The sequence below is a fragment of the Ovis aries genome, chromosome 2 (genome assembly GCF_016772045.2).
Source record: "Ovis aries strain OAR_USU_Benz2616 breed Rambouillet chromosome 2, ARS-UI_Ramb_v3.0, whole genome shotgun sequence".
Taxonomy (NCBI): Eukaryota; Metazoa; Chordata; class Mammalia; order Artiodactyla; family Bovidae; genus Ovis; species Ovis aries.
In genome coordinates, this window is record NC_056055.1 from 58,658,493 (window position 1) to 58,676,834 (window position 18,342).

General features: G+C 36.4%; 1 protein-coding gene and 1 non-coding gene across 6 annotated transcripts in view; both read right to left on the reverse strand.

Annotated features, from left to right (window-relative positions):
* The window catches only part of CEP78 (centrosomal protein 78), a 37,690-nt gene that overhangs the window by 10,183 nt on the left and 9,165 nt on the right, over positions 1–18,342 (reverse strand). For 3 of the 5 annotated variants that reach the window (XM_012122292.4, XM_012122269.4, XM_012122261.4), the window contains exons 5-11: positions 17,452–17,626; positions 14,915–15,028; positions 12,292–12,356; positions 11,891–12,014; positions 9,387–9,522; positions 7,917–7,962; positions 5,878–6,006 (exon numbers count right to left, since the gene is read on the reverse strand). In XM_012122292.4, coding sequence (XP_011977682.3) covers positions 5,878–6,006; positions 7,917–7,962; positions 9,387–9,522; positions 11,891–12,014; positions 12,292–12,356; positions 14,915–15,028; positions 17,452–17,626 — 789 coding nt within the window. The remainder of the gene's footprint in view (positions 1–5,877; positions 6,007–7,916; positions 7,963–9,386; positions 9,523–11,890; positions 12,015–12,291; positions 12,357–14,914; positions 15,029–17,451; positions 17,627–18,342) is intronic. The other 2 variants (XM_060410905.1, XM_042243322.1) reach the window with 1 other exon arrangement.
* On the reverse strand, positions 3,001–3,072 carry TRNAG-GCC (transfer RNA glycine (anticodon GCC)). The gene has a single exon. It is a non-coding gene; the product is annotated as a tRNA-Gly (tRNA).

The window sequence follows — 18,342 nt, forward strand, 5'->3', positions numbered from 1 at the left end:
CATGAGCTGACCAGAAATTTTAAAAACATCATCATTTTAAAGTGCTGTCTTCTCTTATTTCACAACAATGAACCATTTCTCAATCATATTGTGATGTACAACAAAAAGTGGATTGTATACAACGACCAGTGACAACCACCTCAGTGGCTGGTCCAAGAAGACGCTCCAGAGTACTTCCCAAAGCCAAATTTTCACCAAAAAACGGTCACAGTCACTGTTTGGTGGTCTGCTGCCTGTCTGATCCATGACAGCTTTCTGAATCCTGGGGAAACCACTATATCTGAGAAGTACACTCAGTAAATCAATGAGATACTCTGAAAATCCCAATACCTGCAGCTGGCATTGGGTTGCAACGACAACACCTGACCTCACATCACACAACCAAAGCTTCAAAAGTTGAGTGAATTAGGCTATGAAGTTTTGCCTCATCCGCCATATTCACCTGACCTCTCGCCAACTGACTGCCACTTCCTCAAACATCTTGACAGCTTTTTGCAGGGAAAACACTTCCACAAGCAGCAGGATGCAGAAAATGCTATTCAAAGAGTTGTTGAATCCTGAAGCATAGATTTTTATGCTACAGGAATAAGAAAACTTATTTCTTGTTGGTAAACAAGTGTTGACTGTAATGGTTCCTATTTTGATTAATAAAGATGTGCTTGAGCCTAGTTATAATGATTCACTGTCTGAAACTATAATTATGTTTTCACCAATAGTTTATACAATTTTATTCCTTGAAAGCTTTCCCACTGTACAAATATACATAATTTATTTAATGTTTCACTCTTACAGGACACTTTGGGTTTTTTCTGTTTGTCCTAACGCAAGCACATGAATCCTGCTGTACCGGTTATTCGGGTGCATTTACCCAGGGCGGAGGTGAGGGCTGCTGGGTTACAGGGTATTTACATACCTTCAGTTGATGGAGAGTGCTAAACGCTCTTCAAAGTAGTATTGATTTATACTTCAGTATAAGCAGGGTAGAAGATTCCCATAGTACTCCAGGTCTACAGTACCTGATACTATCAGACTCTGTCAATCTCACTAGCATGTAGCTTTACTAGTTTTGATTTGTTTCTCTCTTATTACTTAATGAAGTTGGGCACTTTTCCATGTTTACTGGCTATCTGGATATCCTTCTTTATGAAGTTTAAGAAAACTAGTCTCATTTTTAATTTTCCATTTCCAAATACTATACTTATATGATTATTTCTGACTAAATTTGAGGCAGTATCTGTTAACTTTCTAATTTATTAGGCAAGGATTTAGTTCCTTTACACTCTTTCCTATATCCACACTGCTTAGTAAAGTTATGTCATTATTAGTTTTTCCACTGGTCATGATCTCTTCCACATGTAGTGATATACTTAAAAATCTATATTGCTGATCAACTATAAACTCTATCAATGTTCCGCTTTGTAAAATGAGGACGTTCCGGTCTTTTCCCCTTTTTTCTACCTCCTGTCTACCTTCCAAACCTAGCTTTTATATTGTCAAAGTTGAAATTTATATTCAACTAATTTATATTTATAAATTATAATTAGTTTATAATATTTATATATTATATATAAAATCTATTATATATATAATTTATAATATATTATATAATTATACATTAATATTATATATTATATTATTATAACTATAATATATTATAATTGCATTTAAAATATATAACATATAATAATCATATAATATATTAAAATATACTATAATTATATAATTATAATTATGAAATATATATAATTACATTATAATTATATATAATATATAATTATATAGCATATAATTATATATTAAATTATAAATATATTATATTATATTTGAATATATATTTATATATTATATATTTAAATATATTATATTTATATATTATATATTTAAATATATTATATTATATATTATATTTAAATTGTATTAAAATATAATTATATAATTATAATATGATATATTATATATATATTAATATATATTGTATAAAATATATATTATAAAATATGTATTATATAATTTATTATATATATAAAATTTATGTTTATATATTTATAAATATATATAAATATAATACATAGTATATATTCTTTATATATAATATATATTTATATAGTATATATTTATAAATTTATAATTAAGTTATAATTATTAAATTAATAATTAAATTATTCAACTAATTTATATTCAGCTAAGTTTTCTGTTATTTGAGAGACAGTATGGAGCAATGTTTAAGAGAAAAGGCAGAAAGCCTGAACTCAAAGCCCCAATCCAACCATAAATCAGGGACAAGCTGGGCAAGTTCCTTCTCTGGCTTAGCTTCCTTTTCTGAAAAGCGGGAATGAAACTAGCACCAACCTCATAAGGTTATTCAGGGCATTAAATGAGTTATTCAGAGCATTAAATGAGTTATATGTTAAAAATACTTAGAATATAATATATACTAAGTATATATCAGGACACGATACATTTCAGTACATACTAAGTGAATACTAATACATACTAAGTATAGTTCAGGTTAGTTATTTGTTGTTACATGCAAGCTGACAATAAAAGCTGCAAACCAAGACAGTATTTCTACTATTACAATTAAATTAATATTGCCCACTGCAGACATATACTGTGTCTCTATGTATAGATTATACCTCTTATACTGTTTCCATGTCATTACCCTTGCATAGCATGACCACATACCCTCAGATGCCTTGGGCTGTTCCAGTTTATACCTGCTGTCCTGATGTTACAGAAGTATAGTGACTCCTTACATTATTAGCATTCTGGTTTGGACAACAAATTACATAGGTGGTCACTGCCTTTGTGTGTCACTTAAAAGGGGGACACCCGTAATGTCAGGTTAAAGTGGATTCTTCTCTTGTCCACCAGTGAAGTTGCTCAGTCGTGTCCGACTCTTTGCAACCCCATAGACTGTAGCCCACCAGGCTCCTCAGTCCATGGAATTTTCCAGGCAAGATTCCTGGAGTGGGTTGCCATTTCCTTCTCTAGCAGATCTTCCCAACCCAGGGATTGAACCCGGGTCTCCTGCACGGCAAGCAGATGCTTTACCGTCTGAGCCACCAGGGAGTAGTTTAAAATCTACAATAGTTTAGGGAATTCACTGGCTATTCACTATAGGAACTCACACTTTGACTGCCAAGGACGTGAGTTCAGTCCCTGGTCGGGGAACTAAGATCCTGCAATCTGAGGTGCAGCGCCCTCCCCACCCCCCAAAAAAATCTACCATAATTTAGTTCACTTTATGTTTATGTCAGTGTAGCCTTTTTCCCTCTGGAGTTCAGTTTCCTCCTCCTCTTCCTCTCCCTGCTCCCTTCCAACAGTACCTAATGCATAGTAAGTAAAATACGCCTCAATGTGTTTCTAAGCTGTCAATCACACAACTAATGGAAGGCTCTCAAATCTGTATTAGCTGACTCTGCACTGAACCCTATGTTTCCTGAATCCCCTATTACCTTCCTTCTTAGTTTATTCCCTCATTTGGCTGGATTATTTCTACAAATAACTTGTATAACACAGAGGGTAAGCTTTTCAAATTTCTTTACATATAAAATATCTTAGTCAGCCTCTACTTATGACTGATAGTCTGGCTGGATACAAAACCCTAAGGTGAAAATTATTTGCCTGAAAAACTTTGGAGGTATCTTTCTAATGCCTTCCAGAATCCATGTGCTGATGACAACAATAATAAAGTCAGATTTTTTTTTTTAGGTGACCAGTATTTTTTTCTCTGTAATGTATGTATCTTTTCAGTATTTTAAAATTTCATAGTGAAGAGCATCTAGGTAGAGGCTATTTTTGTTTAGCTATTTTCAGTTTGAGGCCTGAAGCTTACTTTCAGCTATGGGGAATTTTCTTGCCCTTTGACAGCTTCCCTCCAATTTTTTCTGGATCTAGAATTTTTAATAGGAACATGCTGGACCTCCTCGATGCAGCCTCTCCCAATATATCACTTCTATCACATTTTCCATTCTTTCTTTTTTATATATTGAGAAATTTCTTTAATTCCTACTGAATTTATTTCAGCAACCACATTTTCATTTCCAAGAGATTTCTCTGCTTTCTGACATTCCCTTTCTAATTAACACTCTATTCTTATTTTAAAGTTTCCAGCTCCTTTTAAGCCTCTTTAAGGACACAAAGTAGGGTTTTTTCTTAAATTATTTTGTCCCCTAAATTTTCCCTGGTCCTACTAGGATTTGTTTTCACTCTTTCCTCACCTCTCTTATTGAAAGCTTTACTCAACTACCAGGCGTATGACAGTTATTTTCTATTTAAGAATGAGATCAAAAAGCTCCCTGGAAGTCAGTGACTGACTGGCTTTTCTAATGCAGGAAAAAGTGGGTAGTAACTATAATAGGATACCCCCAGGTACTCTTTTCTAGGGTGTAAAAACTCACAGTAGCTACCCTAGTTGTCTCCAGTTTAATTTTTTCAAAATGAAATTATCTCATTTCAGGAGAGGGAGGGTGGGGCTGGTATTCAACTCTTTCAAGCACAAACTCAATGAGCTCCCCCTATTTCACTCACCTGCTTAACTAACGTCACTCTCTCCCCCACATGCACACCTGAGTATGGAGCTATTTCCGCAGGGGGATCAGACTCCCCCTCAGCTGTCCCTGGGCATATTGTAGGCGATGGTTCCCCTTGTTCTACTGCTTCAGTTTCACACTCTTCCGCTTGTCTCCTGTCTTTCAAAGATATTCTGAAATCTCTTGATTGTTGTGGGTTTATATATTTAAACACTTTGATACCATCATTTTAATGTCTTGTTAAAACAAAGAAGAGCTGAAAGGGTTCTCAGAGCATCCTGAATCTATTCTGTAGTCACAGTTTATAAAACTTCTTGGTCTTCCCCAATGTCTACAACTGCTTTTAGAAATATCAATACAATATCCCAACCTACTGGTGAAGGAAACAAACACAACACATCTAAAAGGACAACGAATGTGGGTTAGATGCCCTAGGGTCCTATCTTACTCTACAACTTACCGGTAAACCACTTATGTGCTACAAATTTTAGGTGCTCGTTTGTAAGATGAAAAGGGGGTAATTCTACATGAACTACAGATTCCTCCTACTATAATATTTCATAATAAAATTTCTCTATATTGTCACTAATTTTAACTAAAAAATTAAAATCTTAACTTTTTCTTTTAAAAATCAAACTAATTTCTGTTGTCCTTTAATAATGGGCTAGTTCAAAATTTATCAAGATTTCATACTAAAAGAAAATCATACTAAGTAATTAAAAAAAAAAATTAAACACAGACTTTTCAGCATAATAACAAGGTGCCCTGAAATGTGTTTCCCTTATTTACTATGAATTATCAGCTCTGCATTTAAGTTGAAATAAAATTAATATATTATTTTGAAAAGTAAAAATTCCTTATGAAGATCAATTTTTCTTTTCTGTCCATACAAACAGCAATATGGAATGACATTAGATGTCAGGTTTATTAGGCAATATAATGGAGCTTCTTGCTATTTTTAGGAAAGAAGAATATCAATACTGAAACATTTTTTCAACTTTTCATTAAAAATGAGGTCATACACCCCTCCTATAAAAAGAACTGTCAATTTTCTCATCTGTAAAACAAGGGCACTGAATCAGCTGACTACATTCATTTAGAACTCAATTCCTTCAAGTTTATCTTAAAGATTCTCCCTATATCGAATATTAAGGTTCTAAAGAAAAGCAAGTATGTAACTAGTCCACCATTCACCTTGGTCTAAGCTAAGTTCAGGGGATACAAGGCAGACAGGAGGGGAAAACAGAAAGCTCCCACACAAGTTGTCAAGTATTGCAGTCAGACGCAACTAATCTGTTTGAAAAATAATCTTCTCTGTATTTTTAAAGTGATAACTTTATACCTGCAATGCTTCCTGTTTCAAACTGATTTTCTCCGGCTCTTCCTGAACACTTTCTGAGGAATCATCGACCTCTTCGATTTCTGATGAGGAAGGACTCTCTATGGTCACAGTCACAGGAAAATCTGATTGCTTTAAAAAAAGAAAACAAAATTATATAGAAGACAACATGAACAAGATACCAAATATCCAAATATTAAAGGACATTTAACACAAGCGATCTGAGGTATCAAGTTATTATCTGTAAATGTCTCCCATTGCTCCTTAGTCTAAAACAAGCAATGCTGCTAAGTCAGTTCAGTCGTGTCCGACTCTGTGCGACCCCATAGACGGCAGCCCACCAGGCTCCTCCATCCCTGGGATTCTCCAGGCAAGAACACTGGAGTGGGTTGCCATTTCCTTCTCCAATGCATGAAAGTGAAAAGTGAAAGGGAAGTTGCTCAGTCGTGTCCGACCCTTAACATGGACTACAGCCTACCAGGCTCCTCTGTCCATGGGATTTTCCAGGCAAGAGTACTGGAGTGGAGTGCTATTGCCTTCTCCAAAAACAAGCAATAACAAAGTAAAATTACAGTAACTTATTTTTGCTATGTTACTGTACAGACCTCTGGTGTACATGGTTAGGATTAGTATTTGGAATTGTCCGTATTATTTTATTAAGTTTCTTTCATAGAAGACAAGTAAGGAGCCAGGGTAAACATTTTTTCTCAGATCACCTTTATACTGCAAACTAGAAATTTATTCTTCACCATCAGACACAAATAGTCTAGAAGAAAAGGTAGTTTTTAGGAGGACAATTCATCAGTAAGGGGACTGGTAAAGAATCAGAAGAATAATTAGAAAGTCAACATATCTAAACTGAATAATAAACAGAATTTTTACAATCAGTCACTCCAGTACTTTTGCCTGGAGAATCCCATGGACGGAGGAGCCTGGTAGGCTACAGTCCATGGGGTCGCTAAGAGTTGGATACGACTGAGCGACTTCACTTTCACTTTTCACTTTCATGCATTGGAGAAGGAAACGGCAACCCACTCCAGTGTTCTTGCCTGGAGAATCCCAGGGATGGAGAAGCGTGGTGGGCTGCCATCTATGGGGTTGCACAGAGTCGGACACGACTGACGCAATTTAGCAGCAGCAGCAGCAGCAGCAGCAGTAGCAGCAGCAGTCACATATACATACACAATTAAAACTGACCTATCAAAACTTTCATTTTCTCATCATCCTTAAGCCAAAATTAGTGTAATTATAATTCAATTCTCCTATTGAGCTTCACTGCCACTGGAATGTTGTTCAATAAGATATTTCCATTTAAAAACTGACCTGGTCACAACCCCATAAAAGTCTATAGGTCAATCAGATGTGTGTTAGTTTTATATAACTGTGCAGAAGACAACTCACTAGGATATCATTCTGACAAGCCCTGCAGGAGAGGAACTCCCAATGGTAGAATGAGGCATGCACCCCTCTATCAGACATCCAGGGGCAGGACTGACACCCAAGGTGCTCTTCTTTTAATTTCAGCAGAGCAACTACAGTCTCCTAAGACCACTGGCAGGATTAGCTTGCTCCAAGGCCATGAGGCTGTAAAAGATGGCAAGTGTGCAGCCTTGGTGAGGAAGAAGGATCGCTCAGAGAGCAGAGGTTGGGATATGTTGCTTCATATTGGCTTGAAAATCAGGAACTTGTACAGACAACCCTGAAACAACATTTTCTGAAAACACATGAACACTCTTGGGTATGACGGCTCCACATAAGGGGTTAGAAATGGCAATCAAGTTCGTTCTACTGGGTAATCCCTGACTTGGGGACTGGAGAACCCATTTCCTTGCTTACAGACATAACCACAAGGCTCCCAGTGTGCCATATCCATATAACTACACAGAGGCAATGGGAGAATGACAAGACAGGTTTTAAATGGGTTTATTTCAGAGAAGGAACTGTTTTTTGTAAGGCTCTGTTCAGTTTAAAAAGCAAAGAGTATGATCTCCCACCCTTTCCAATTCAACCCCCTGTATACAATAAATATAATAACCACATACCTGCAACTGATTACACACATCACGAGCTTTGATTAATGGAAAACCCCTAAAAAGATATTAACAAAACGAAGTTATATCTTGATGTTCACATATCACCAGTTAATTGCATTTAATATAAGTTTTTAGTATCATGAACAATATCCACATAGAACTGTATATAAAAATAAGTCAGCTCAAAACAAGGACCTGGAAGGCCTCTGCTATATAAAAAAAGTGAACACAATTTAGCAGACCCACTTTGTGACAACTCTCTGAACTGCCGAGAGGCACCTTTGGTTCCTATGTTCAGGGTGGTTGAGATTTCAGTCTACCTTCTTAACTGATGGTATGAATCATTCTCTAATTTACAACTCCTTATGATGAGGATGGGCCTGAGATTAATAAGTGTCTTAAGAAGAAAATATGAAAACACAAAGCTCTTAAACTAGAGTGCAAAGACTGGGAATTCAATACTATAGTTTATGCTTTAAGAATCTATATTACCATTTGCAAAAGTAGTCAGTTGTCCAATGGGGATTATAAATACCAACTAAATGTGAGCAACTGAACAGGTATTTTACACAGTAAATAATTACTTCAAGTACTATTTAAAATCAATTCTCTATGTTTTCTTAAGCAATTGTTAACACCGAATTTCATCAATATGCTCAGATGCTCAGTTCTGTCTGACTCACTGTAATCCTACGGCCTCTAGCCCACCAAGCTCCTCTGTCCATGGGATTTTCCAGGCATGAATACTGGAATGGGTTGCCATTTCCTCCTCCAGGGGATATCGGGATCTACTCAACTCAGGGGCCAAACCCACGTTTCCTGCATCTCCTGCGTTGCCAGGTGGATTCTTTACCACTAGCGTCATTCTAATTTCATGAATATTACCAAATAAGTCACTTGAAAATAACCTAGAGCAATTTATTTCATCTAGCAAGCCTAGAGCTATAGTTGAAAAATTTTACTCACAGCTCTATGACAAAATTACTATGAACTTATCCCCTGGATAAGTAATCAGCTAAAGCTAGTTAAGTCTAGTTTGACAAACTAAATCTGATTTACTGAATTAAGCTCGTTGATTTAGGTTAGTTTTAATCCATATTTCTCATCCATTCTGCATTAAACTATTCCCATGCCTAGAATGTCTTTTTTCCCATTCCTACAGATCCAAATGTCTACTTCTATACTGTGGGGCTTGACTCAACTACATTTGCCTTTACTGAAACTTTTCTCATCTGCACAACTGGAGAGAATTTTAGTCTCCTCAGGACTCCCATGGGGTTACCTCTGTTGTGACACTTGAGAAAAACTTCAAACTCCCAATTATTTTTTGTTTTTCTTTCTTAGAGGACTCATTAGGCAGAATCCATGTGCGAGTTATCTTTCTTTCTCTATTGAAACCACCAGAGACCTCCCACATAATAGAAGCTCCAAAATAAAGAATTCTAAATGACTAAAAGACAGGGAATGAAAATGCTCTACCTGTTCCTTTTTGCACGTTCTGCAGTACGCCATGGCAGGAAACCAGACACACCAGGCGGCAGAGGTTCAGGAGCATAAGAATCTTTACCAGTGGAGTGTTTGTTTCCATTACTTACAGGTTTCTTTGTGGCCAGTCCTATGTTTGAGAAATCATGAAAAGAAGGAATCAAATGCACTAAAAGCCTACAGAGCAACTATCACACGCGTACACACTGAAAGGAATAAACCAGGCACTTTACAATGATGTCAAGGCCATTAAAAACAGGATCGTTTTGTAAAAATGTTTTACATAGGCCAGCACTTTTTAAAAATGTAAGTCCACTACAGTAACAAGTTATTTTAACCAAAACAAAAGTACTGAGGTATGCAGAACATGCAAAAATAAATTTTTTAAAAATCGCAAAGAATGATACATTTTATGTATTATGCAGAGACACTCAATCTGAATCTTAGAACACCTTTGGCATTTCTGAATCCCAAGAATAGAGAAACATAAATACACCCATGACTTCTGCCAAATAGAATCTTTGCGATTAGACCAAAATTTCATTTTATGATTAACTTTTCTATGTAAAAACAAATAAAAGTTATCACTGTATACAAGTTGCCAGGTGGTAGATGAGTCAATGTTACCCTCCTATAAGTCTGTTGACCTTCACTGTTCATTTGATTTCATATAGAAAACACACAAAAAAACACACACAAAAAGTGAAACCCACTGGATCAAAGAGTGAAATGCGGAGACCTACCCTACACTTCAGTACTAAAGAGTCAAGTATTTTTATAAGAAATATTTAGTAGCAAAAAGGAGACTTACAAGCTAATACTTTCTTTAGAACAAAAAAGTTCACATTTAAATGTTTAATTTGAACATTACTGAAAACAAACATCATAGTTAAAATGATTGTATTTATTCTTCAAACCTACTGTACTTTAGCAGCATTAGGATGGCATCTAAACTAGAGGGTATGTGGTGATACAGGACAAATTTTCATATAGTGTAGCTTACTGATAACCACCACATGATCCTGTGTTAAATTTACATGCCTCAAAATACAGAGGTGCTCAGTTCATTTTGTGCTATTTTGTTTTTTAACTTAATTATTCAAGGAAAAAAGTCTATATGCATGTGGTTTGTATGCGTATACCTTTACTTGCAGAAAGTAATGCAAATATATTTGTAATTAAAATTTTAAAAATCACATTTGTCTCATTAGGAGATACAAACATTTCCGATAAAAGTTCCCATCTTCTTAAGGCACACGTAATTACACTGTAGATGTGACACACTTCACACAGCTATTTAACTCCTATACTCACCTGGATCTACCTAGATAGCCAGACATTGATTTGGCTTACCTCTATGTCTCCAAATAACTGAAGCAAATACAAAAGAAAAAAAAAGCCCAAGAAATAAAATAAAATTACTCTTAAAATAGCTCAGTGAGCTTGCAAGCATCAGTTACATTTCCACTTTGTTTAATCATGCTAAATTTAAAAAAATTTGTTTTATTCTCATTCCATGATGCCCTATTCTATACCACCACATATTAATATTACAGAATTTCTAACATGTTTTACATATACATGTTATTTACCTATATTTCTATTTCTAATATTATAGCAAGTCAAATTAGCTATTTTAAGAATGCTTTATATATGATATAAACTTTTAATAATAGTATGTGATTAGTGTGATATAAAAATCTTAATTTCTTTTTATAGACCATTTGATTGATTACTAAACTATCACTGTCTTAAAGTAACAATTGGCAGACAAATCATAAGCTATTTTTAATAAACACTGGATAACTTCTATTTAATACATTATTCTCTAAGCAAGCTGATTAATGGGAAATCAAAATCATACATCTTTTAGTAGGAAAAAAAGAAGTTATATTTCTGAAGATGCTTATAATAGCTTATTTCAGGTTATTTCCAATTTTTCATAAATTTCAATGAAAATATTAGAAGTAATCATCAACCAGGAAATATTTTGTCAAAATAACAAACCTTTTATGAAATGTAAATACAGAAGTTGGTTAATATTAACATCTCCTTAAATTCATTTATAATTTCTGTATTCTATAAATTCTCATAATATGTATCAAGGCAATTATAGTCTATTAATAATATCTGTGTGGTTAATACTGGCTGTTTAAATTTCAGCACATTGGAAAACATAAGGGCTATAATTTCTAGTAGCATTAAAAACGGAGAAGGCACTGGCACCCCGCTCCAGTACTCTTGCCTGGAAAATCCCATAGATGGAGGAGCCTCGTGGGCTACAGTCCATGGAGTCGGTAAGAGTCGGGCACGACCGAGTGACTTCACTTTCACTTTTCACTTTCATGCATTGGAGAAGGAAATGGCAACCCACTCCAGTGTTCCTGCCTGGAGAATCCCAGGGACCAGGGAGCCTGGTGGACTGCCGTCTGTGGGGTCGCACAGAGTCGGACACGACTGAAGTGACTTAGCAGCAGTAGCATTAAAAAAAAAGTTACCAATTCTAATAGTAGCTTTTCCTTTGCGACTGCTTCCCAAAATTATGGTTCTCTTTTTCTGTCTAGCAGCTTTGGATGGTTCCTTCACTGGTTCCTTCACCGATGGAGAAGTTATCCATTGGTACTGAGAAAGAAATAAAAAATATGCCATTTAAGTTATGGTAATTTATGAAGGTTTGATCTTAATTGGAAATTAAAATATTTTAAGTTAATAAAAGGTTTCTGACAGCATTTCTGGGAACCTGAATTAAAGAATTACACAATATTTTCAAAAACAGAAAAGCCATTTGACTAAAAACTTTAGTTTAAGATGGCCGAAAGTATCCTTATAATTTTTTTTTTTTTAAAGAAAGAAAGACATTAAAGTGAAATTCTTTCTAGAAGACTAAAACATGTTATACCTCTGACTTGGCACTTCTTCCATTCTGGAGAACTTTTTTGATAATGGCTTTCATCACAGAATGATCTAAAGTAAAATAAATTGAAATGAGAGTATTTATTTCCCAATGAGTGGCTATTTCCATTTAAAAACAAAAGCCAATTACTGCTTTTCCCATAAAATTAAATATGAAATCTACATTATATAATATATACCTATTTCTCCCTTTGTATATTCTAATTTCTTCCTCAAAAACCTAAGATGCCATCTTGCAGACTGACCCCAGTGGCTACTATTTGGGTAGCAGCAAAGGCCAAATTTAAACACTTCACATCTAAAGTGGCACTGGGTACCTTTGGATAGAAAGCAGAGTCTGAGAACTGTCCAAACACTCAGATACCTCAAAGGTATCTAAAATATCAAACCAAAGTCTCGACATTCCCTCAAAAGCTGCTCCTCCCATCAGCCCCCTTCTAAGTGGTACCACTCAGTTGCACACATAATCATCAAGGACTTGACTCTCTGTTAATACTTCCTTCAACCCCACATCTAATCCATCTGCAAGTCTTGTTAGCTACACCCTCAAAATACAATCTGAATGCAATCGCTTTTCACTTGCTCCAAACTTCCAAGCTAAGCTAAGCCATAAACATCTTTCATTTCGATCACTGAGACAGTCTCCTAACTGGTCTCCCTGTTTCTCTTCTTTGCCCCAGCCCCCCATGTCTATTCGCTATGCCGGGGTCATCTCATTGAGACATTATTTAGATCATGACTTTCTCCAATTCAAAACCCTCTACTCTTTTAGAATAATCCATCTGGTCCCATCACTTCATGGGAAATAGATGGGGAAACAGTGGAAACAGTGTCAGACTTTATCTTTGGGGGCTCCAAAATCACTGCAGATGGTGACTGCAGCCATGAAATTAAAAGACGCTTACTCCTTGGAAGGAAAGTTATGACCAACCTAGATGGCATATTCAAAAGCAGAGACGTTACTTTGCCAACAAAGGTCTGTCTAGTCAAGGCTATGGTTTTTGCAGTAGTCATGTATGGATGTGAGAGTTGGACTGTGAAGAAGGCTGAGCGCCGAAGAATTGATGCTTTTGAACTGTGGTGTTGGAGAAGACTCTTGAGAGTCCCTTGGACTGCAAGGAGATCCAACCAGTCCATTCTAAAGGAGATCAGCCCTGGGTGTTCTTTGGAAGAAATGATGCTGAAGCTGAAACTCCAGTACTTTGGCCACCTCATGTGAAGAGTTGACTGACTGGAAAAGACTCTGATGCTGGGAGGGATTGGGGGCAGGAGGAGAAGGGGACGACAGAGGATGAGATGGCTAGATGGCATCATTGACTCAATGGACGTGAGTCTGAGTGAACTCCAGGAGATAGTGATGGACAGGGAGGCCTGGCGTGCTGCGATTCATGGGGTCAAAAAGAGTCAGACACGACTGAGCGACTGAACTGAACTGAACTGATGTCTTTACTCTGGCCTTCATGACTTTACAAGATCAGGCCCTGGCTAGCTCCTTGACCTCATGGCATACCACACTCTTCCTCACTCAGTGCTCTGGCTATGTTGGCCTCCTTGCTTTTCCTTAAATATTCCACCCACCTACATGCTTGCATCCTCATTGTCCCCTTGTCCTGGAATGTGCTTCCCCCAGATCTTCCATGGCTTGCTCCTCTCTTCATTCAGGTCTCCACTCAAACATTACTTCTCTGGTAAAGTTGTCCCCTAGAAAGCATATTCAATGTAGGCCTGCCTGCCCTCCTCACTCCCTTTACATTAAGATATTTTTTTACTTCTGGGAGGGATCTGGGGCAGGAGGAGAAGGGGACGACCGAGGATGAGATGGCTGGATGGCACCACTGACTCGATGGACACGAGTCTGAGTGAGCTCTGGGGGTTGGTGATGGACAGGGAGGCCTGGCGTGCTGCGATTCATGGGGTTACAAAGAGTCGGACACGACTGAGTGACTGAACTGAACTGAACTAAAACTATACTCCGCATCTGTTTACTCATTTCTACCTGAACTCCTTCAGTAGAATGTAAGCTCCAGGAGGGCAAGACCTTGTCTGTCTGGTTCAGTGCTTTATCTCTGGTTTAGTGCCGAAACCCATATCTGGTACACAAAAGTTATTAAAAAATTCTACTTGTTAAACTGACAAAGGAATAGAGCACTCATTCCAAGAATTGCACAAGAAGAAAATAAGGCGCTTGGCAGAAGCAAGATTATCTAGGTTCATCTTCAGAGTAGAGGCAAGAATGATTTACAAGTATAATTCACTTTAATTAGTAAATTATCTGCTAAAAACATAAGTGAAATGCAACATTAGGAAAGTAAGCTGACCTTGAACAACACAGGTCTGAACTTTGTGGGTCCAGTTACACAGATTTCTTTCAATAAATATATACTACTGTTCTATTCGATCCAAGGTTGGTTGAATCCACAGAGGCAGAACCACTGACTGTAAAGTTATACCCAGATTTGCAACTGTGTGGGGGTCAGCACCAGTAACCCCAAGTTGTCCAAGGGTCAACTGTGTAGTTAAATACATTAGGTTTTTCAAATTGTCAATACATTAAAAAGTGCTTTTGTTTTGCTATTTTTTTAATCAATTAAAAAAAAGTGACCACATACCAACAAGTGGATTTTTTCTTATATCCAGAACGACCAGAGTTCTATTGGTTTCAAGGGCTTTTAGTAAAGCATTTGCTCCTTCATTGGTGAGGCCACACTGCTGCAGGTCAAGTGCTTTTGGTGAAAGACAAAAAGGTCACTTGCTAACTCTATACAGATTAACATGTAGACAATTCTCATTTTCCCACATGTGGAAAAGTCCTGCATAAAAGTAGTCATAGCAGGTTTGTAATTTTGGGTACTGAAAAAAACATAAAAATATATGCACACATACCTAATGCAAAATCCAATTTAAAAACCTCTTCTTGGATGTACAATGACTACCCTGCATTTAGTTACCAATAAATCATCCAGCATATTTTATAATTACAGAACTGAAGAATAAATTGCATATAACCTATGAGCACAAAACAAAATGAATCTCAGCTCATAATCAACAAGTGTAGTGGAAGTGAAAGTCGCTCAGTCATGTCCGACTCTTTGTGACCCTATGGACTATAAGTCCAAGGAATTCTCCAGGCCAGCATCCTGGAGTGGGTAGCCTTTCCCTTCTCCAAGAGATCTTCCCAACCCAGGGATTGAACCCAGGTCTCCTGCAGTGCAGGCGGATTCTTTACCAGCTGAGCCACAAGAGAAGCCCAAGAATACTTGAGTGGGTAGCCTATCCCTTCTCCAGCGGATCTTCCTGACCCAGGAATTGAACCAGGGTCTCCTGCATTGCAGGTGAATTCTTTACCAAATGAGCTATCAGGGAAGCCCAGCAAGGGCAGTAGTGGCACTGTAAATCTCACAAGCAAAAACTGGTGAAGCTCAGAAACTGCACTGCATTCTATTGATCATGATCTTGAGTTCCAAATCAGTCTTGAAACTAGTTAAAAGGGGAGAACAAAGTAGAAAAAGTATAATAAGTGCTTTAGAATAAAAAAGACAAAGAAGTCTAAGAGGACACAAATAATAACAAATTCAAAGAATGTGTGAATAGAAAATACATGCTAAATACCTATCATGAAAGAATGTTGGTCAACAACACTTTCTGTAAAAGGTCAGACAAAATCTAGGACAAATGATCATGAATTCTAATAGTTCTGGGGCTGAACAACCTATTTATCTAAACCAAAGGTTATCATCAGTACAACAGCATAGGTATTAAAAAATAGTAAATGAAAGGAAACTATCATCAGTCTTTTTCTAAAGAGCTGTATGTCCCTGGGTTGGGAAGATCCCCTAGAGGAGGAAATTCAACCCACTTCAGTATTCTTATCAGGAAAATCCCACGGACAGAGGAGCTTGAGGGACTATAGTCCGTGGGGTCACAAAGAGTCAGACATGACTGAGCAACTGACCATGGCATATATACTATTACATTAAGATAACTGGAGTCTTTCAAAACCCCGTGACACACAGAAATAGCAAGGTCAGACATGTGGATCTGACAGGATATGATGCAATCCTCACAAACTCCTAAAACAGACAAATGGACACAGGGTATAATTAACCAACTAGCCAAATTAATACAAACAGTCCCTAAATCTCACTAGTAAAACAAATGAATACAAACTAAAATAAAATGTGATTATTTGCCTATCCGATTAAGTCATCATGTAATAAAAGCTTTCAAAATCAGTATGCCCTTTTGCTTCATCAACTCTCTAAGAATTTAACCAAAAGAAATAATCAGAGATATAAGCCAGGATGTGTATGAAAACTGTAACTGAAAAACAGGACACAGCTTATATACAACAGTGAATAAGCAAAGTGTACTGTGGCATATTTATATAAGCGAACACTGAACAGTCACTAAAAATGATGCTATAGATGTAAATTATTGACTTGTTAGGATGCTCATACTTTATTAACTGAAAAAAGTCGCATAAAAAAGGGAGAGGTCTTCATTTTTGTAGTTTTACAGTTTTTAAAAGTGCTGTAAGCCAGTGTTTGTAAGGGTTAGGCTACAAATTGGCACCACATTTCTGAATGGCAGCTTGGCAATGTGTACCCAAAGTTTTAAAAATATCTCACACTTAAGTCATTCCACTTTTAGTAACTTATTCTACAGAAGTAATCCTGATGGACACAGAGATGTATATACAACGTGTTCACATTGTTTCTGATAGGGAAAGGCAAACTGTCTAAATTTAATTGCAAAGAATTGATTAAACTACAGGACATCAATATGATGGAATACTACATGGTACATCATTAAGTGAAAAAAGTAGGAATATGAAATAGCAAGTATACTACATTCTATTTTTGTAATACCTAAGTGTACAAATACATTTATAGAAAGAAAAAAAAAAGACTGAACATATATACACCAAAATGAATGGTGATTATGTCTGGGCATTAAGATTACAGGTAACTGCTCTCCTGTTACTCTCTATTTTCCATAAAGAATATGTGCAACTCAGAGAAAGTAAAATAAAAGCTATTGAAAAAAAATGAAATTAAAAAAATAAAAATCCTATGGCAACAGTATCATGCCAAAAGCTAAGCACATCTAGTATGAAAAATTCAATATATTCAATTTTAGAATTTACCTCTAAGCCATAAATCCTCACTAAGAGATTCTGCAAAACCACTTGCACCAAGGTCACCAATGAGCGTGTTGCAGTTCAGAGTGATGCGCCTCAAACCAGCCATGCAGTCAAGATCAGGTCTCCTGTAACGAAGACTCTCAGCCCAGGTTTCTTCATGCCTTCTGATGGTCTGATACTTCACAGATTGAATGGGATGAAAGTAAGTCACTTGAATGAAGAAACAGCGTATGCCTACTGAGTATAGCTTATTATGTCAGAGATTTATACACATGCACGTGCCAAGCACATATGACAGGAGAAATTAAACAGTCAATTCTGCTTTAGGGATCCAGTGACCCAGACTCAAGTCTGTCAGTGATCAGACTCTAGCCACTGGATGACTGTTTTTCATTAGCTATATAAAGTTTGACAATTCATTTACAGTCTATGAATTTTATTTCCCTTATCTGCCAACCCAGGGAATTAGTTCTAAATTGCGTCATTGCTGAGGCTCTAAATTATATCATTCTGTCCTCCAGTAGTCTCCAAACATTTGACTGGGCACCCTCTAAGAAAAAATTTTAACATGCATCTTATTTGTTAACAAGTTACATACATGAAGTTCTATACATATAGTTTGTGTACACTGTAAACGACACAGATTTTTTAAATGATACAAAAGTAAACGGGGTCTAATATCTTCTTCTAACTTCTAAGGTATTACTTTAAAAACTATATTTACAAAATGGATCTTACATACTGCTTTAGGTATACACACCAACTTTAAAGGCCTGGACTATGCAAAGTCAGTTTGATGTGCCTTGATGGGCCGAGAATTTGACATTTAACCACTAGCATTATCTTAAAGACATTCAGTTCTTTATATTCATAAAATACATTTTGTTAACAAGG